Source organism: Ursus maritimus, unplaced genomic scaffold (assembly GCF_017311325.1).
Source record: "Ursus maritimus isolate PB19 unplaced genomic scaffold, ASM1731132v1 scaffold_4, whole genome shotgun sequence".
Taxonomy (NCBI): domain Eukaryota; kingdom Metazoa; phylum Chordata; class Mammalia; order Carnivora; family Ursidae; genus Ursus; species Ursus maritimus.
The window spans coordinates 8,109,697-8,131,564 of NW_024426552.1; the positions used below are offsets into that span (position 1 = coordinate 8,109,697).

At 39.6% G+C, this 21,868-nt stretch overlaps 1 protein-coding gene across 8 annotated transcripts in view; it reads right to left on the reverse strand.

Moving 5' to 3' along the window:
* Window positions 1-359: 359 nt before the first annotated feature.
* The window catches only part of TTC3 (tetratricopeptide repeat domain 3), a 116,264-nt gene continuing 94,755 nt past the window's right edge, over window positions 360-21,868 (reverse strand). For all 8 annotated transcript variants that reach the window (XM_040620964.1, XM_008701896.2, XM_040620969.1 and 5 more), the window contains 11 exons: window positions 21,724-21,863; window positions 18,456-18,524; window positions 17,418-17,514; window positions 15,938-16,038; window positions 13,101-13,191; window positions 12,576-12,677; window positions 8,974-9,335; window positions 7,301-7,427; window positions 6,988-7,128; window positions 3,070-3,162; window positions 360-1,901 (listed from right to left, as the gene is read on the reverse strand). In XM_040620964.1, coding sequence (XP_040476898.1) covers window positions 1,836-1,901; window positions 3,070-3,162; window positions 6,988-7,128; window positions 7,301-7,427; window positions 8,974-9,335; window positions 12,576-12,677; window positions 13,101-13,191; window positions 15,938-16,038; window positions 17,418-17,514; window positions 18,456-18,524; window positions 21,724-21,863 — 1,389 coding nt within the window. In that variant the 3' untranslated portion in view covers window positions 360-1,835. The remainder of the gene's footprint in view (window positions 1,902-3,069; window positions 3,163-6,987; window positions 7,129-7,300; window positions 7,428-8,973; window positions 9,336-12,575; window positions 12,678-13,100; window positions 13,192-15,937; window positions 16,039-17,417; window positions 17,515-18,455; window positions 18,525-21,723; window positions 21,864-21,868) is intronic.

Below are 21,868 nucleotides of genomic sequence, written 5' to 3' on the forward strand. Positions count from 1 at the left end.
AAAGGAAAATGGATACTGAGGTACGTAATTTGATTAACTTCAACATTCTTGTATGTATTCACATGAAAAACCTTATATTAGCTAAAATAGTAAACTCTCTACCATCTGTGTATAAACTTTTCGTTCACATATTAAATAGCCAATCGTGTGAACTTGAGTTTAGCAACCTTTATTTAGGCACAGAAGGATGTTTTGATCCAGGCTCTAAAATTTTCTAAGATCCTTGGTTAGACTCTCTGGATGTATCACGGCTCTTCTTTTCCAAATGAAGATAATGTATGTGTCTTGAATTTTCTAGTACAATTCTTTTTAAAAATTACTTGAGAAAAATGGACAAGCATGACAGTAAACTGGTATTATTTTAGAATGCTCTTTATTTTGAAACTTACACGTGTAAGGCATGTTCACAAGTATTTGTTTGATGTACAAAACACATTTTTCTCACTCTCCAGATGCTCTTCTTTTCCTTTGTACCTGCTGCTACAAACTGGTCCCTACATATCTTCCTATCTACAGTTCTCAGTTATTGTGAACATGCAGACAATGTTTCAGGGACCTGCAAGGAGAATCTGCCTCAAAATACAGAGTGAGAATCTATGGACTAAGTCACTAATACATCAAAACTCACAAGGAACCAAGGCGGAAGAAGGTTACCAGATTAGCTCATGAACTTGGGACTGTGTTCTTCCACAAAGAACACAATGAAAAACATTTTTTTGATGTCTGAGAGAAATGGAATGTGTAGAGAATTCATGTTTCTATATTTACCACTGTCTACAAGTCACTAAAGATATCTAATATTTTAACAGATTCTAAAGCAGTTAAAGTTTTGTTCTCAGAGCACAGTACAAGAGTGCATGCATTACTTCACACAAATGTCAAACACAGATCAAGTGAAACGGGGACACCTCAGGATTGTCTAATTACACGAATGCCTCTTTCTGGTGGTGGGATAAGCGAGGGGAATGATGACTGTTTCTCTGGTGTCTACTATGCGTTAGACGGAGATACCCGAACATGCATCATCTAATGCACGAAGAAGGACAAATGCTGCTAGTAAGAGTAAGATATTCAAAGAAGAAGTTCCAAATGTAGGATTGAGGTGATGAATATGTAGCCTCAATTTTCAGGGCAAAAAAAAGTCTTGGCTGACACTAATAAGAAAGCGTATGTAACTGATTTTCAAAAATCAGACTGTATCTTTTAGGTGATGAAAAATCAGCTCTTTATAAATCTACTGCGGGAATAAAATAATGAAATGAAAAAGCAAAATCACATGGTGTTTCATGAAAAGGAGATCTGAATCTTTTGGTTTAAATCAGCCAATGTTACCATTTACTACAGGTTATTAAAATATGTTTGCTTAAGCCCATTTTTTAAATGCAGAATCTTTGAGGAAAAATGTAGGCATATTATAAGGAATACTGACTTGTAAAAATTTTAACCTGGGGCACTTTAATAGGTCAGAATACTTAAAATTCAAGTACTGCTTTGTGGTGCTCACAATATTTCCCAAAAGAAGCCTTCCGTCTCAGAGAGCACCTCTGTAAGCAGCCCCAACAATTTAGGAATGTGGCTACACATAATTTTATTAGCCGCTAGTTGCTATTATTGAAGCGTTTAAAAAGAGCAGGGAAATTACTATCAATTGTATTAAAGATTTCTATTTACTAGCGCTGTGACACACAGTGCAAAGAATCTTCAAATGTTCACCTTTTATACAAGTAATATATTGTTATTCTTCCAATTCAACAAACCAGTAAATTACTCTTCAGTGAACTAAGACTACCTAGAAAAGCAGGCTGGCCTCTTCCAGAAGGTGCCGGCTACTCTTCTTACAGGAGATCCCGATCAAGGCAGGCTGGGCAAGTGCTCTGCCCTTTCAGCCACTGCTTGAAGCACTGCAAATGAGAAAATGACGGCAGTCAGTGTCTTCAGGAGCATGTGGAGCCTTGGCTCTCTTGTGCTGCTCCTGAACAGACACGGTTAAGTTCACCTCCAAGTCTGCTGGGGCCTGGAGCTGCCCCACACTCAGGAACACTGAGGCCTACTCAAGTGAGGAGTTTGCCCCAAGCCCTAGGAACAAATTATCTCGCCTCAGAATCTGACCCATGGACTCCAGGACTCCAACCTGATCTTAGGAGGATGGCCTTGCCCCTCCACTTTCCCTACATTCCAATTTCAGTCTTGACATTTCATTCCAGGGGTTGGCATTTTCTTGGTCCTGGGACTCACCCAATTTTTAACAATCCTCTCTCTGCCTGGTCTCGGTTCTTGTACATCCCACCAGCCTACACACTTGACTGGAACCTGTCTACCCATTCTGGTCCCAAGTTGCTTGTGGCTGGCCTGTTGCTGCTACAGAGCTGGGTGTGTATGTTAAGTCTGAAAGCCCAGGCACAACACCCCTATATCTGCAGGAGACAGGCCATGCAAGAGATTGAAAGCTGTCTTGACTCCTCCTAGTAAGTGTATTGTATCTATCCCTTTTTTCAAGGGATCAATAAACTGACATGGCAGAGACCTGATCTATTCTAACCAGAAGCAGGGATGAATGCTCACAGCACCCAAAATGTTTACCCAAAGATCTTGGAAGGGTACAAGCAAGAATCTCTCAGGATCAGGCACAATGGACACAGTTCAGTTTAGCTCTTCTCCTCTAAAATGTTAAACTTACTTCATATGCTGCACTAAATTGACAAAATGTTACACTGTGCATCTATTCAGCCATGTGTGTAAGAAATTACCTTTCAAGAAACAAATACTATTTTGAATTTCAGCACCAACATATTTGAGGGAGCTGACTAGGACTGTCCTCCTCCACCCATGATGTGATGGATGGAAAGGACAGTGTGCAGGGCTGCACACCCCCAAGCCCAGGAGGCCTCTCCCCCTTTCCACAGCAGCAATCTTTGGAAAGGGAGACAATCAACACTGGCACAAGGAGGCTTATACAGAAAATGCTTTGAAAATACAAGTATTGATACCTAGAAAAAAAGTCCCTTTTTATTATCAAAATACTTAACAGTCAAAATTTGTGATATGAGGATGGCCAAAGAGAATTCTTACCCCTTTGTGAAACTTATGCCCACATTTTAGCACACGCACATTTTTGGATTTGAATACCTCATGGCATAGTTCACAGGAAGCTGCACCCGATGCCTGTGGAAACAAACGTATCCCAGTAATAAAGAAGAGCTAAATTCCTTTTTACTATATAAGCTCTTCCTACAAGTGGCCTTTATACATTTTTGTCATTAAGGTGACAAATTACTCCCAATTATAGCTAAGCAGACTGAAGGAACAACTTATTTTTTAATAGCATTTCTTAAGAAAAACTACAAACATACGAAAGAAAAAAGTGTACCTTTAAAATTCTAATTTTCTCACAGAAAAAAATGTTTTATAGGGCTAATAGGTTCCCAGGAAATTATTACAAATTTCTAATTATCCCACCTCACACCCAAACTATCATATGAATATTGTAAATTCATTCATCTAATTCATCATTCATCTAATTATCTAACAGTTGGGGACAGAAACATAAATTATGACACAACTACACTATGGACTATTGTGGGGCTAACTGAAATGATGGAAGTCCACAGTCCCTGACACAAAAAGCTGGAGACAACAATCCTCTGAATAAAAGCACGATACAACACAGTATGTATCATATAATCACATAATTGACTTTTTTAAAATAAAGAGAACGGGTGTAGAGAGAGATATCTAGTAAAGAGCCTGGAAAAATCCAGAATGTGAACAGGAGTTACTTTCAGTTAAGAGAGATTTAACTTTTTCTTTGCTATTTTCTAAAGTTTCTATGAATGTGGATTACGTGTGCAAATCAAAACAAAACAAAATGATGGCTCATTCAGCAAACATCCGTGGTCAGGGATTGTGCGGGGGCGCGAGGGCACAGAGCTGAATGGGAGAGTTTCCGGCTCAAGCAGCACACAGTCTGGTGAGCACAGACAGCATTTTCTGTGAAAGCAGAGCCGGAGTGCCACCCAGGACACCAGGCACAAGTTCCCCCTAGAACTCACAGCACCTACCCACACTGCACCATTATTTTCCACTCCTCCTCCCCTCCAAATTCTGAGCACCCTGAAGGCAAGGAAGGAGCCCTATTCATCTATATCCTTAGCTAATGGCAGAGAACCTGGCCCCAAAATGATTCTCCATAAACTGTCAGGCATGTGAATGAAAGCAGCCCTGGCCATGGGATTAAGGTCAGGGCTGCCGACGGGGACAGTGCCTAAAGGCTCTGAAGACCCTGAACTGCTGAATGGGGTTTTCTGTCTCTCTCCTGGCATTGATGGGGTAGATACAGTAGAATGAGGTGCTCTAGCTCCACTCTGAGGCCCCTGATGGGAGAGTCGGGAGCAACGGAAGTGTCAGTCCCAGGGAAGGGAAGATTAAGTCCTCTGAAAAGCTCAGAGCTTGGTTTGGGTTGAAAAACCCATAGTTAGGGGCGCTTGGGTGGCACAGCGGTTAAGCGTCTGCCTTCGGCTCAGGGCGTGATCCCGGTGTTCTGGGATCCAGCTCCACATCAGGCTCCTCCACTAAGAGCCTGCTTCTTCCTCTCCCACTCCCCCTGCTTGTGTTCCCTCTCTCGCTGGCTGTCTCTGTCAAATAAATAAATAAAATCTTTAAAAAAAGAAAAAAAGAAAAAAAAGAAAAACCCATAGTTAACTTGACTTACTTCCTAGCATGAAAAGATGAGCACATAACATTTCTAAGCGAAAAAAAAGGACACAAAAAGTATGTATAGTTTTGACTAAATTCACATATACACACACATACAAAAGAATTTAGAAAAATACATACCAATATCATAACACTGGTTACCTTAGGGGGTGGGTTTTGGGGTTCTTTAAAGGCTTTTTATTTGTATTTCCTACTATGAACATATACTGCTTTTGTAATTTGAAAAGATAAAGCAAACTACTTTTAATTTTTAAAAAATGACCTATAATTATCAAACTAAGTCCCAGTTTGAATATATATTTTTCTCGTAAGTCGGCTTTTACAACTTAATTATCATCAATAACAACCGTGAAGCAGAAAGTAATCTCTCCCCTGAAGGTGACTGCATTCTATCTGGGGCAGGGGGCGGGGGGTGGGGGGTGGTCAGTGAGGATAATCTGAGAATTCGGCCTGGTTGAAGGACCACACAGCACCTGGCCAGTCAGCAGCCCGGGGAGAGGGAGGCACTCCAGCCACGTCTTGCAGGAATGCTCTGCGTGCTCGTAACCTCTCTCACTGGAGTTAGATGCTCTGGGAAATGAGTAAATATGGTTTGGAAAATATCCAAAGAATAGTGGAAAATGAAAATGTACAGGAGGAATAAAAATGTAAGTTCACACAAAGATTCACTGCTTAGTTTAAGTCAGCAAACTAGTACTCTGTGCAATCATGCATCGCTGACTCCACTATGGGGCCAGAAACTCTTCTAATTTTCATTTCATCTAAACTCTGATACCAGGGTGCCCGAGTGGCTCAGTCAGTTAAGCATCTGCCTTTGGCTCAAGCCATGATTGAGCCATAGGGCTCCCTCCTAAGCAGGGAGTCTGCTTCTCCCTCTCCCTCTGCTCCTCCCCCAACTCGTGCTTGCTCGCTCGCTCTCTCTCAAATAAATAAAATCTTAAAAAAAAATAAAAAAATAAACTCTGATACCACAGTTGGACAAAAGGGAAAAACATGCTTTATACCAGAATTCAATCTGGAGCCCGTGGCCCTGAGCCACACACGATGGCCTCTTTCAACCACATGTTTGGTTCCTACTACACAGTCCCTAGTATCGGCTGGGTCTGTGTGGTGAGGATTAGGGAATTACATGCTACACGCCCAGATCAAATGAAGAAATGCTGGCAAGCTGCATGAATCATCTGTGTTACGGTTTCTTCATTATGAAATAAAGATAATTATAATGCCTTATCAACTGATATCATAGATACCACAGTGTTTTATAAAAAGATCTATGTAAATGCAACATTCTTATTGTCTAAAAGAACAAAAAACATTTTAAATCCGTATATCAAATTAAGGCAAGTTTAGCCCATTCCAGTAACCCCCTCACCCCCTCCAGGCACTCAAGGGGAGAGAGAGGGGAAGCAACCAGACTTGCCTGAACACAGAGCTTGACCCTGGGTCATTCTATTCCAGCACTTCATCCAGACAACAGCCTGAACAAGCAGATACGATCTGAGCTCACAGTGTTACTAAGTGACAGAACCAAGCCTGGGATTCTAAAGCCCATGGTGACATGGAATGAAATGATTCAAAAATCATTTTCCCGAACTATTCAAAATATCACACTTAATATAAAAAATTAGTCTGTATTTGACCATCAGTAGGCCCAGTTCCCACAGCGTGGCCAGAGCTCTCCTGGTCTCTCTAGTGCAGGGGCTTCTCCTAAAAGGTACCCATAGGTACCCATAAAAGCAGAGATGACCTCACTGTCTCACAGACTGTTCTAATGGGACACTCTAATGGGACTATTCTAATGGGACACTAAATCTGGTCTCTAATATTTTTTAAAGATTTATTTATTTGAGAGAGAGTGCGTGCGCGCATGAGTGGGGGAGGGGCAGAGGGAGAGACAGAATCTCAAGCAGACTCCCTGCTGCTCGTGGAGCCTGTCAAGGGGCTTGATCTCACCACCCTGAGATCATGACCTGAGCCGAAATCAAGAGTCCATGCTTAAGTGACTAAGCCACCCAAGCGCCCCTAATTTTTTTTAAGTAGGCTCCATGCCCAACATGGGGCTCAAACTCACGACCCCAAGATCGTGATCAAGAGTTAGTTGCACACTCTACCAACTGAGCCAGCCAGGGGCCCCTGGTTTCTAATTTTAAGATCAAATAAATTAGGTCTAGAAATGAAAAGAATGGGCTAAGTCATGGATTAACTATTTTGTCTCCTTTTTGTTCTTCATTAAAAAAACAAAACTGACTCTGCCGTCACACAGGTAACACTCACAGGGGTATCTTCTGTCTTCTGTCCCTTGGTTTTGGGCGATGGTCCAGTAATCATGGAGGGTGGGCCCTGGGAGACCCTTGTTACAGAAGCAGCAGAGCTGGGCTCAGGCAACTTCTTGTCCTTTGCTGAATTTGAATTTGGCTACAGAGATAATGCGGGCGGGGAGAGAAGCAAGTTTAGTAACCCAAATCTTCTGTCTTTACCTGAAGTGCTCTCCACATTTTGGTTGGATGCATTTTTTTTTTGCTTTTTATAATTCTCATATTTTGTAAATAAAGTGGACCATTTTATTGTATCTGGATGAAACACTGACCTTTTTCTTTTTGTGTTCATCTAGAATGTGTTCTGTCACTCTTTGGACAATTTCATCAATACTCAATCCTGAGAGCAAGTTCTTGTTCTTGTTTCGCACTTTTTTAATAAAACCAGCAAGCTCGGTGCTAAAAAGAGGAAATGGAGATAAATGACAAGAGGAAAGTCAAAGTTTTCTACTGTGGAGAAACATTATGTACCAATATTAACCCAACAGCTATAAGAAACAAACCAAAAACATACAAACAAAATTAAACAATAGCAACTATATATAAAAGCAAGAGATTCACTCTTACCAAGTAGTTATGAAAATTCCAATACTATTTCTAACTATTTATTTTACTAGAATTTCAAAGTAACAGTTTATCTGCTAGATCCATTTGGGATATCCATATCTACTCTGAAACCAGATTTCGTATAGGTTGGATATTTTGTAGTTTTATGCTAAATCACTGATTGATCAGAAAACATTGGTTCTGACTTAAAATCGAAAAATCTCTTTTTACCTAAGGGGAAACTAGATTTGTTGACTGTCTCCTTAAAAAAAACTGACAACAAGGTTTTCAAAGTCTGAATGTTTCACAAGTACCAATGGATGGAATTAAGCCATTAATCAACCGGAACTTGATATCTGAACCACTAATACCTCAAATGTTTTAACTTTCAGAAAATTAGGATGCATTTCTATTTGGTTATTTAAACTCTCCCAAATTTAGTCAGGATTGCAAACCATTTTATTTGTAAGGTACTTTGGTAATTATAACGAGCAGTTTTACAATTGGCATGGGAAATGCTACTGAGAGAACTTACAATGTTTCTCAAACTTAGGCAGGGCTAAATATGCCCATGGGCATATACTTATTTTCAAATAAGCTGGGCTCCACCAACAGATGCAAAACATTAATTCTGGCCAGTCATAATTTAACCACTACTTTGTTTCAAAAGTATAATTTCAAAACTTGTAACTAATATCATATCAAAGACAGAAATAGCATGGGACAGGGTAGAGAGGGTCATTCTGGGATGTGGATGTCTCTCTTCCTAGCTGTATCCCTGAGACATTGCCTTCATTGCTTCTCTCCTTGGCTGAGACAGGGAGCACTTCTACTCCCTCATACCAACCTGGAGATCGAGGCCAGAGGTTGAGGTGCAAACACTCGCTGGCTTAGATAAAGCAGCACTCCCCACCCTCACAGGACCCTCTATAACACAACCACGGTCCTGATTCACTATCAAATCACACCTGGTCTTTTCAACCTCACATCTCTAACAAATCAGAGGTGCTATCTAGCAAGGTGTAAGTTGTTCCTTGCTAGGTGGTATTTTGTCCCCCAAATGATATGAAATTAGTGTTTTGCAGTTTTTTCATTTAGGGATTGCATACGAGGACTGGAGCATGTTACTGATCTCATCAAAACTGCCCTGGGTTCTGATGAGTGTGGAGTAACCAGGATTCAGTGTTTTCAATCTAGATACGTACATCAAAAAGTCGGTTTGAAAATGCTCACCTCTATGTTTATAAAAAAAGAAAAAAATGTGGCACCTGTCTTTTCTGAGTAAAACAACTATGAAGTCATTTCCACTTTGGCCCCTAACTGGCCATAATGTTATCTGATCAGGAAATCTTAGTTCAATAAAGCATTTAACAGAGTCACAGACATTTTATATTCATACCTGTTGTAATTCGGGAATACCACTGACAGGTGCTCGATAATACTATTGAACGGCTTTTTCGGAGACTGGCTTGAGCGGGTGGCACGTCCTGGAAGAACAGGCAGTTTCTGATCAGCCACAAGGCTTTGTTCTGGCGGAGTTTCCTGGCCCCTGCTCTTATACTCTGGCAGCTGGGTGACTTCGGGCTGACAGGAGAGTGATCCTATTAATGGCGGAGAGGAAGCCCCCACTGGGCCATCACTGGCAGAGACCAGACTTGAATCCTTAGGAACTGCTGTTTGGTTTCCAGTCCCATGACTTGTAGAAGTGGAGGTTCCATGATCTTCGTGGCCTGAAGAATCAGGAAGTACTGTAGCAGGAATCTGGGAAGAATATACCACAGTCCTTGGATCACTAAGAGAAACATCTGTGGACAGACTGACAATTAAGCATGACTAGAATAAAATCTGGGTGCTCAAGTGCACAGGCAACTTGAATACAATAAATTAAATAGTTTAGTTTTTAAAAAACTGCTGGTTGGGGTGCCTGGGTGGCTCAGTCATTAAGCGTCTGCCTTTGGCTCAGGTCATGATCCCGGCGTTCTGGAATGGAGTCCCGCGTCAGGCTCCCTGCTCAGCGGGAAGCCGGCTTCTCCCTCTCCCACTCCCCCTGCTTGTGTTCCCTCTCTCGCTGCCTCTCTGTCAAATAAATAAATAAAATCTTTAAAAAAAAAACAACCAAACTGCTGGTCACCTTCACTTTAAAATGAGCTCTACTGGACTCTACAGTGCTGGCCTCCCTCCCACCTCTCTGCAGCCCCTTTCCAGGCTCTCCCTGCGGTTCTTAATGCTTGTCTGTGCCTTAATGTGGACGCTCCTTAGGATGCTGTTGGGGGATGGAGAGTCACGTTCTTCCCTAGAACATTTCACATTCTTTCATGCCTCAGTGACTGTGTGCTTATACTGATAATGCCCACTTCTTAAAAGATTCCAGTCTTGAATGTTTTCCTGAGATCCAAACCTGCAAATCCAAACTTCCTCTTAGGCAAATACATGGCCGCTTAAACTCGGTGTCTTCAAAATCAGGCTCGGCTCAGTCTCTGACCCTGCTTTTCCTTGGGTGCCCACCTCATGGACAGAAAACCAGATTTGTCTTGACTCCCCAAAATACGCCCACCATGCCCCCAATCTTACAGTTCTTTCCACTATTCATCCTAAATAACTCAAATATGCTCTCTCCCTCCAGCCCCACCCCCACTCTCTAATCCAGGACACAGTTGCTAACAGTGAGCCCCCCTCTCCCACTTCTCCACACTGTGGGCGAGCCGATGGCGTTTCCTTACTTGAAACCTATATTGGCTTCTTAGTGACCTCAGGAAAAGTCAAACTGCTGAACACACCTTATAAAATAAGTAAGGCTCCCTTTGTTCTGACCCCTGGGTACTTTTATGATTTTTCTCACCAAAGCCCCCCTCTGTCATACTGAACTTTTTATATCCATGAAAGAGGTATTCTCTGTTTTTCTAGCCTCCAAATATGCTGTTTCTTCCATCTGAAACACTCTGACCCTCCAAATATCATACCATCCACCCCTTCTCAAACATACACCCATGTCTTCCTTTTGCCAGTTAATTCCTATTCCAGATCTCTGATTCACTGAGACCTCCAACAGGGAATCTTCTGCTGAGGCCTAGACCTCTAGGTTAGGTTAATGCTTCCTAATTTATGCTGCTATAGCATTTTATGCTCCTATGAAAACCTTTGGCACACTTTACTTATAATTATGGGCTTAACGACTCTCTTTTCCCAAACCCATATGCCCTTTTAGGGAACAGACCACATCTAATCTTGATCACCACTAAATACCCAATGAATGAATGGGGGAGAAATGACACACAAAGCTAATGGTTTTTAGGGATACTTATTACTTAAGTTCCCGGAACCAAAGAGTTCCCAAGTCTTGGATATTAAAATTCTTTTGTGTATTTATAAAACCACATAAGCCCAACTAAAAATTAATAGCAAATATTCTATTGAGATCTCACATTTTTTTCCCTTCCCCTGCTGTTAAGAACTTAGAAACACACTCTAAAATAAAAATTAAAAAAAATAAAAATAAAAAAAGGGGTGGGCCTGGGTGACGCAGTCAGTTGAGCATCTGAGTCTTGGTTTCGGCTCAGGCTGTGATCTCAGGGTTGTGAGACAGAGCCCTGCCTCAGGCTCTGCATTCACCACGGAGTCCGCTTGTGACTCTCCCTCTATCCCTCCACACTGCACTCTCTCTCAAATAAATAAATCTTAAAAAAAAAAAAAAAAGAACTTAGAAACATTATAAATGATAACTGATCTTTAATCTACTTCTTACTCAGTTCAACGTAGAGAAATATGTTTTTCTATGGAGAGAAGAAAATGGATCTCAATAGAGTACTTTACTCAGTTCAAGGTGGCCAAACTTTTTAATGTTTTAAAAACATTTTTTGGCAGGTGAAACCACAATAAGCTTACATGCTTAGTATGCAAGGCACTGGCTAGAGACTTTCAAAATCAGGCTCCTGAGTGTAGTCACCTACGTTAAGGTCACCGAATGCACATGATAGAAGGGTTACAGGGTGAGGCGCAAACGTGGGCAGCAGGAAGACTGGGCTTTCATCAGGAAGAGGCAGAACGTGGAGAGTGAGGACGGTGCTCCAAGCTGGGGAACAGCCCAGACAAAGGGCTGGCAGTGGCAGGAAGGTGCAAATCAGGACATAAGGAAAATAGTCCTCCTTAGAGCAGACTATTTTACAACCAGACGGTTTTAATGTTGTGCCAAAATATTCCAAAACCTATCTCTAATCAAATCTTGAATAGAGTCCTTCTTTAAATTCTTACACTCTGATCTCCTTTGGTCTTAATTCTTTTCAATTTGGTATTGGCTGAGCATCTGCTCTGTGTCCAAATAACAAATAGGTACCCCCAGAATGCAATAAAGTGATACTAGGTGTAGCCATATTTTAAAGTCCACAATATAGAAATAATGTTTTTCTTTACTGTGCTGCATATTTTAAAATACAAAGCCAGGTTTGGCCATCACTATTATTCAAAATTTTCGGCAAATACCTCAAACTAGCAGTAAAATATGACATATTAGTCCAACAAAACCTTTGTATATCTCACATATAGCATTTTTTAGTCTATATTTGATGAAAAAACAAATCTTAATTTTGGTCATACGCCAGCAAGTATCTAGGAATAATGTGTAGAGAGCTGGTCTAACTCACAGGCACCCGATCCTCTTGGACTATATGTTCACATGTAGAAAACACATACACACACCAGCATCCAGACAAGAAAGCAAACGTACCAGCCCTGTGTTTACTTCAGTCCTGTCCTCAGACACTGATGTAGAAAGGCTCATCTTCCATTTATATGAGAACGTTTATTATAAAGCTTAAAGAGTTAACCAGTAGCACCAATAATGAAAACATTAAGGCAACTTATTAATCCATCTCATCCCACTCCTGGAATACAAACAACACAAATCTACTCTAGCCAAATACGAAAGAAATTGTCGTTTACTGTTCTGTTTTCTTTTCTTCACACACATAAAAAAGTAAATAGGAAAGAAAGGTGTGACAGACTTACTGTGCTACAGACGGGAAATGAAAGCTCAGGAATCTGCACTTTGGAAAGTTCACTGAGCCGAGAGCCATTTTTAACTGCCTGAATTTGTTCTTCATACTGAGACTGTAGGTAGAGGGAAAAGTGTTAAATTCTAATAAATTCCTAGGGAAAATCACAATTGTGTACTTAATACTTTTATCTTACTATGTATTTACAAATGGTCAACAATCTTCTAGGAAATACAAGAGATGCAAAGTATTAGAACAATTATTTCTTGAAAGAAGTTCAAAATAAAGACCTCACTCATAGGAATGCTCTACAGCCTTATCAAATATTACTTCTCTAATTTTCTCAATTATGGGCAGAGTTTAAGACAACCCATAAAGAAAACAGCACTACTTTCAGGAAAAACTCTTAAATAATTACAAAAAAAAATTATATATCGCCTTTAACAGCTCCACAAAGGAAGTTTCACTGACATTAACCTCTCCTGAGAACTATTATCATATAGGTTTTGACAGAACTGCAAAATATTTTATAACTTACCTTTGCTTTCTCGATTTCTTTTCTGACCTTAGAAAGAAACAATTCCCATGAATGTACGTCTGACTCCTTATCAGGGTATGTTGCAGGATCACTGAAAAAGCAGAAAAACATGAAACTCCTTAATGCTACCCTCAGAAATGTTTTATTTTTATTTTTTTTTAAGATTTTATTTATTAATTTGACATAGAGAGACAGCCAGTGAGAGAGGGAACACAAGCAGGGGGAGTGGGAGAGGAAGAAGCAGGCTCCTAGCGGAGGAGCCTGATGTCGGGCTCGATCCCAGAACACTGGGATCACGCCCTGAGCCGAAGGCAGACGCTTAACAACTGCGCCACCCAGGCACCCCTCAGAAATGTTTTTAAAAGTTAAAAACACCAAAGTGCAAACAAAAACATTTAAACTTGAGAAAGATATATATTTTTTTTTTCTTAAATATTTTATTTCTTTATTTGACAGAGAGAGAGAGAGCACAAGCAGGGGGAGCGGCAGGCAGAGGGAGAGAGAGAGAAACACGCTTCAGGCTGAGCAAGGAACCTGACATGGGGCGTGATCCCAGGACCCCGGGATCATGACCGGAGCTGAAGGCTGACTCTTAACCAACTTAGCTACCCAGACACTCCAGAAAGATATATTTAACATGATCACGCACACAAAACTATTTTTTTTTAAGATTTATTTATTTTAGAGAGTGCACAAGAGTGCTCACATGCTGGGGGAGGGGCAGAGGGAGAGAATCTTCAAGCAGACTCCCCACTGAGTGCGGAGCCATCACGGGGCTCGATCTCATGACTCTGAGATCATGACCTGAGGAGAAATCAAGAAATGGATGCTTAACAGACCGAGCCATCCAGGCACCCCACACACAAACCTAGTTTTAAGAATTATGTATCTTACAGACTCACCGGTAGAAACACTTTAGGAAATCTTAATTACTGATCAACCAAACTTCCCAAACTGGTGGGCAGAGAGCAAATATTCTCCTGAATTTTAATTTCTTGCCCTAAATTTGAAGATCTGACCATTTTTCATTTAACATCTTCCCATTTAATGTCAAAGGCTATTTTACATTAAAAAAAATAAAAAGGTAACCTGGGTCACTTAAACATTCCAATAAAACCTTATCCTTGACGTATGGTAAAATAAAGGGTGGGGCCTAACAGAATGTGATAGATTTATACCTCAGTGTCTTTACTCAAAGTGACAAACAAGCTGTCCACTCCTAACTGGGAATATCAACAACATTATCAATCTGTGATTGTGTCAGTTCCCACTATGTATCTTGAAGAAAAACCAGGACATTCCTTTTACATCTTTTCTTTCACTATCCTTTGGTGGAATAGAAGAGTAGGCATACAATCCCTAAGAAAGAAGCTACGTGTACTATGAGGCTTAATGAGGAAGTCAATACTACCAGACGAAAGGTCTGAGAGCTCCGTTTCCCAGACGTGCCAGAATGTGTGGCCCATGGCGAGACGAGAAACACCAGCCTTTCGGCACTACTGGTCTCCACTTCAGCTGTACCAGTCTTGTAATTTGAACCAGCATATTAGTTTTCTCTCATTAGAAAGGTTTTCTCATGTGAAACAAACTAAATCTTGAAAAGCAAGAAATAAAAACTACGTTAAAACTTTTTCCATGACCCACAGAGGGTCAACACCGAGGGTTTGAAGTGTAAAGCAAAAAGCATAGGGAAGGATGAAAAACCTGACTGTGGAATATGATAAAAAGACCAGATAAAGGTAACCCCTTGTGTGAAAATCCACATAGAAAATGCTGAGGCTAGACTGAAGACGACCCTCTAGAATTCCCAGGTAAACCTTATTCCAAAAACGAAGTCAAACAAAAACAAAGATTATGGAGAGTTAAAAAAAAATGACCACAGGTAAATATCTTTTCAAGTGACATTCCATTCTTAGTCTACCACTAAGACTGTTAAGTGACTGCTCTTATAGAAGGTAATTTTTTAAAAAGCTTGAAAATGTGATCTTCATTCCGGAAATTTATTGCATGGAAATGATTAATAATGTGCATAAAAATTTAGCTACAAGGAAACTCACTGAAGTGCAGCTTTTATTAAGAGAATGTGCAAATAACCTGACTATACCATCACAGTGTTGTTTAATAAATCACGACACATTTGTATGTTGGAAAATCAGGTTAGAGAAATATAATTATTAAGATGAAAGTAAGTTTCCGGGGCGCCTGGGTGGCTCAGTCGTTAAGCATCTGCCTTTGGCTCAGGGCGTGATCCCAGGGTCCTGAGATCGAGCCCCACATTGGGCTCCCTGCTCCACTGGGAGCCTGCTTCTTCCTCTCCCACTCCCCCTGCTTGTGTTCCCTCTCTCGCTGGCTGTTTCTGTCAAATAAATAAATAAAATCTTAAAAAAAAAAAAAAAGATGAAAGTAAGTTTCCTATATATTACTTAGTGGAAAAAAAACGTAAATTTTCTTTTTTTCAAATACTTAATGATTCATTCCAAAATAGTAACTAGTTAACACATCAATTTAGAATTATGGATAATCTTTATCAGTTTTGTTTGTACGTTTTGATTTTTCTACAATCGAACACGTATTGACTGTATAACTATTAAAAATAAAATGGACTTGGGGCTCCCGGCTGGCTCAGTCAGTTAAGCATCCAATTCTTGATTTCAGCTCAGGTCTTGATCTCAGGGTCATGAGTTCAAGCTCCTTGTTGGGCTCCATGCTCGGCATGGAGCCTGCTTTAAAAAAAAAAATGTTCTGTCTAATATAAACATTTTTTTTTCTCAAATCAGCTCTAACTTGGATTTACTAAATGACATGCCAGAAAGAACATCTGTGAGGCCACACAGTACCTGCTCCGGAGCGTCAGGTTCTTGAGGTACCCTCCTGCTTGGGATTCCATGAACTGTAATTTGTACACCTCCATGTCCTTCCAGTTTTCAAGCACAGATACCTAACATTAGATTAGAGAATGTTTAAGTATTTTAAGATGGTGAGACTGAAACTATTTTAGGTTGTTAAAACTTAAACATTCTGAACTACTTTCAAGTTTCTCCTTAAATGACAGATGATGACAGAATCACTAGAACCTGATTACGTTGTAATTTCACACAAGTGAATACGAATTAAATAAAACTTTTGGATTTGAAAACAGAGTAACATAATGACAGTAAAATTATTATACCTTAAATGATGCATTTCTCAGACACGAAATTTTCCACATGGCTTACCGCTTACGCCACGTACAAGTACGGAGCCGGGTTGCCTGCGTGTGTATACCTGACGTGCACTATCTACGCTCCCTGGTGAGCAGAGGCCAGGGGCCTGCAGAATAACGTCCAGGGTGCACCCTCTCAAATTTAAAGACCTGAGAAGCTGTTCTCAGTACAAACTTCAAAAGCCTCTGGGGCAGGTTTTTAAAACTGCAGACTCTAGTTTCCCAGCAAGCCTACTGGCCATTTTCATTAAGTCATTATGGAAACATAGAACTGCTTTGTTTTAATACAGGTGTCAGTCCCAGACCCACCAGGCAGATGGGCTGGCCAAATGGTGGTAAATGGGACTTCAACGAGCTTATGAATTTAGATGTGGGCATAGCGCCCAAAAATATATGTACTTCGGCTTTTCCCCCCCTCCCTTTCCTTAGAAGCTGCTGCACAGTCAATATTTAATCAAAAGTCCATCTGCGGAATACGTAAGCTAAGCCTTTTTTTTTTTTAATTTCCCAGAATAATCACAGATATATATGCCAACCAAGAACATTTCTTCTCAATTGGAAAAGCAAAGACAACCATGTCTTGGGAACTAAATAAAATACAGCCAGAGGTCATTATTTTGATTTTTGTCTCAATAGTGTCTCAAACAGTATACTGACATTGGTATATATTCTTCTGGGGGAAGAAGAGAGCATATATTTTTTTGAGAGTATATTAATAAATGGAATATTTTCAAGTTCTTCTTCTAGTACTGGCAAGTATGTTTTACGGTTGGCTACGTCATGGCATATCACTTGATCACGTATGATGAAGCCATTCTAAGTGTACAGCATGGAAAATGACTGAATTACAATATTAAAAAAGTAAAGCAGACTGCAAAATTCGGTGTACGCTATGAGTATAGCTATGTAACACAACTTAAGCTTAAGGGTAAAAAAAAAAAACATTAAAAAGTGACAGGCAAGGAAAAAGTAGCTATTTCTGGGAGGTAGGATTATGGGTGATGGGATAACCCCCATCCACACCTTTTGGCAAAGCTGTTATGCCTCATATGCAATTAAACACAAAGCAAACGTATGTTGCTGTATCTGTCAGTCACCAAGTATCTTAGACTCACCTCTGCAGCCACAGCTCTTTGAAGACTCTCTTCATAATTCTCCTTCCCTTTCTTTATACATTCTTCTACTTTCATTATCTCATTTGTAAATGTATTACTGCAAACATTGAGAAAAAAACTTGAAAAAAAAAAACAGTAAGATAACCAAAGGTCTAGCTTTGAATCATGCCACAGAAAGACTTACATAACATCCTCTAAAGTAACTTCTTGCCTAGTATTTGACTATTTAATACACAGACTCATATGTCCTTTTTCTGCTTCATAAATGTCAAAGAAACATATAAAATTAAAATTGAGTGTTTGGTGGAAATGCTGAGAAACCGGTTCATCATTTTTATGAGGGTAGGTGGAGTACAATCTGGCTATATTAATAAGCTTTATAGAACATCCCTCATCCTTTCAGTGAGAAATTCTATTCTGACATTACAAGGAAATAATGCAAAGGAAAAAAGTGATCTGTACAAAGTTATTCATGGCAATATGTTTATAAGAGTTAAAAAAAGAGGCCATGAATCATGACGTGAATGGAAATGTGTACATGAAACAATATTCAACGAGAAACGTGGAACACAACTGCTTAACTACTGGATATATTGGCTACCGGTATGTAAACACATTATTTCCATTAATAAAGGTTAAAAGGAAACTTTTTATAGGTTCATAATAAAAATCTTCAATAAACTTATAATTGTAGAGCAACAAACTACTATAATAAAGTTGAGATTGTTATTTTAAGTAATACAAAAGTTTTAAAAACACTTTTAGTTTCAGAATAATAAATAAAAAAAATAATAAATTCGGGATTTATATACTGACAATGTGACATATAGTAGTAGGAATATCATAAAATAAAAATACTCAAAGAATAAACTTATTTAAATATTAAAGAATAACATAAAAACAGAAATAAAGAACAGAGACATAATTATTTATAAGAAATAGACAAGCCACAACAATAGACTTAGAAGCCTAGTGTGTTGGTGCCTCTGGTATTAAAAGTATAATAAGATAGTAAAAACAAATTTAAGCTTAATTTGCCTGATTTCAAGGGACTGATCCAGAAGTAATTCATGTTCCTTATCCGTTCCATCAATTTTCTGGGCATATCTATGAAAGAAAATCACCAAATTTTAATTAATTTTGAAATATTCTTAAAGACACGATCCCACACAGTAAATTCCACGCATTTTTTTAATTCTTTGCAAATTTCTACATTTTGATTTCATTTCTAATATCTTCCTATTTAGGCAAATTTCATTTCTAATATCTGCCTATTTAGGCAAAAAATCTGGGTTGTTTTCCTTTCACGCCTGGAGGGCAGAAACCTTTCCTTCACCCAAGGTTATATGCTTGCAGTATAGACCACCCTATCTCAGTTCACTTCAAGGGGTGCCCCCAGGGTGGTTTAATATGACCCAGAAGTGTGCAGGTGTTCTCCATCATCATCAGTATAACCAGTGGGTCTCATTCAAAATGAAAAGAGCCTTCTAAGTCTTTAAACAGAACTTAAAGCCCAGTTAACACACATATCCAGTCTGATAACCCTGCAAAACGAAGTTTTAAAATCTTTGATTTTAAAGCAAAACCCTGCACAAGATGGACTCTGCCTCTTCTTTCATTCTCTCCCACACAACTTTTCGTCGTCTCTACTTGCTAAAAATTCCAACATTTCCATTAAGAACCTAAACGTTTAAATGCCATTTTCATTTCTTTTGCAAACTACGTCCTCCTCTAAGTACTCAGTACTGGACAGCAATCATTTCTCATATCCTTTGTACTTCTCTAAGAGATCCAAAGGGTTTTAAGATTTTATTTTAAAATCTAAAATAAAAAAAAATTTAGGGGCGCCTGGGTAGCGCAGTCGTTAAGCGTCTGCCTTCGGCTCAGGGCGTGATCTCGGCGTTCCGGGATCGAGTCCCACATCGGGCTCCTCCGCTGGGAGCCTGCTTCTTCCTCTCCCACTCCCCCTGCTTGTGCTCCCTCTCTCGCTGGCTGTCTCTCTGTCACATAAATAAATAAAATCTTTAAAAAAAAAAATAAATAAATAAATAAAATAAAATAAAATAAAATAAAATAAAAAAATTTAGATTTAAATCATTTATCTGCAGGGGCGCCTGGGTGGCACAGCGGTTAAGCGTCTGCCTTCGGCTCAGGGCGTGATCCCGGCGTTCTGGGATCGAGCCCCACATCAGGCTCCTCTGCTATGAGCCTGCTTCTTCCTCTCCCACTCCCTCTGCTTGTGTTCCCTCTCTCACTGGCTGTCTCTATCTCTGTCGAATAAATAAAAAAATCTTTAAAAAAAAAAAAATCATTTATCTGCAAAGTGCAAAAACAATACACGCAGAGAAGTCCGTAGCTTATCTTTAAACTGGGACAGAAAAAGGCAAAAAAATATTAATGAAGTGAAAAAAATCATTAAAAGGTTTATTCCTCAACGGAAACGGTTAATTTTTATGCTAGTACAGAAAATTTTTTTTTATAACAGCCTCATTTATTTTACCTAGTTTGACAGTAAACTTCAGTTGAGCATGCAAAAATATATATTAAATATAAACATTTCTGAATTTTTGACTAACTTAACTACTGGCATGCTCAAATATTAAGAGGCATAACAGTCCCCCTTTTATCCATGGAGTGATAGGTTCTAAGACCACCCCACGGATGCCTGAAACCACAGATTGTACCAAACTTATGTTTCTTCCTACACATACTCACCTATGATAAAGTTCAAGTTGTAAATCAGGCATAGTAAGAGATTAACAACAATAACTAATAATAAATTAGAACAGTTATAACAAGATACTGTAATGAAAGTTATAACAAGATACTGTAATGAAAGTTATATGAATGTGGTCTTTCTCAAAACATCTTAATGCACTGTACTCACCCTTCTTGTGATGACGTGAGATGAAATGCCTATGTGGTGAGATGAGGTGAGGTGTGTGACGCAGTGGTAGGCTACTACTGACCCCCTGAAAACATGTCAGAAGGGGGATCATCTGAGCTTCTGGACTGTGGGTGATTGGGAGTAACTGAAACCACGGAAAGTGAAAACTATGGGAGAATGTGGGAGATACTGTAAAGAGCTTTACAGACATTATCACTTCCATAAACGTGTTCTGATGGAACTACTCCACTCTGAGCATACTCAAGATGGCATGCCATGGCAGTGTTTTATATGTCATCATTCTTTTAAGGACCACCTAAAAACTGCCCTAATGTAATGCTAGCAAGACTTTAATAATAAAAGTCGTCTGATCATGTGGTATGGCAATGGAAAAAGCACTAATCCTGAACAGTGAGTGTGCTAGTGTGGCCCCAAGTGCACCATGCCTCCCATTCTTCATGCCCTTAAATCTAAAGTAGACCTGCCACTTGCTTTACAAAACAGAATGTGGTGGGAGTGATGTTCTCACAGTTCTGGGCCCAAACCTTCAGAAGACATGGCAGCTTCCACTCCTGTACCCTTGAAGCCCTTTGGTACCACATAAGAAGCCTGTCTACTATGCTGGAGACCACATGCCACATGGAGAGACCATATAGATAAAAGTCACATGGAAAGGGAGCAACCCTGAAACTACATGGAGAGAAAAGGCCCAGCTGAGCCTAGCCCCCAGCCAATTCCCAGCCACATGAGGAACCATGGAAAGACCAGCATAGCAGCCCAGTGGAACTCACCCCAAGTTCCAAGATCAGGAACAAATAAAATGGCCGTTAGTTTAAACCACCAAGTTTGGGTGTTTTGTTACATGGTGGTAGGTAACAATTAAGCTGAGGAATCATACGACGTATCACTTTTTAGGGAGGGGGGAGTTAGGAAGGATCACAGAGAATCTTAAAACAAACATGGCCCATCTGACAATTGTATTACCTGTATGCATTACCAAATCCTTCATATCACAAGACCAAATTTTAATAATTTAAAGATTCAAGCTGAAAGTAATGATAAATAATCATCACAGAATCCTAGTGTAGGTAAGAACCTTAGATCTAGACCAAGCCCCTTACTTTACAGACAAGGAAAAAATGGGTCAAAGGTAATGTTCACAGTAAGGGGTGGTATCCCGACTAGAAGGAAGTCAGTTCTTTGCTGATTAACAGTCCCCCTTAATCTGTCAACACGGCAGGTTTAGGAAAAGTTTTAGGTAAGATTATTCCCCAATGAATGTTCTCTAAAATGAGATGAAAACATATTTAAATTTGTACTTTACCTGACAGTCTGAAATTGAGTATCAAAAATGTTAACAAAAGAACCCCAATTAAAAAAAAAGGCGATAAAAATCATTGCCTTTCAGTTGTTACTTACGTCTCGCTGGCATTTAAAACCTTTCTCATTTTCTTCGTTAGTGCTTTCAGACTTTCTTGGATTTCTTTTTTCTCCTGTTGCCATTTTTTTATTTCCTTTTCCAAATCTTCAAGGAACCAATCCAATTCTGTCTTTGAGATCTGAA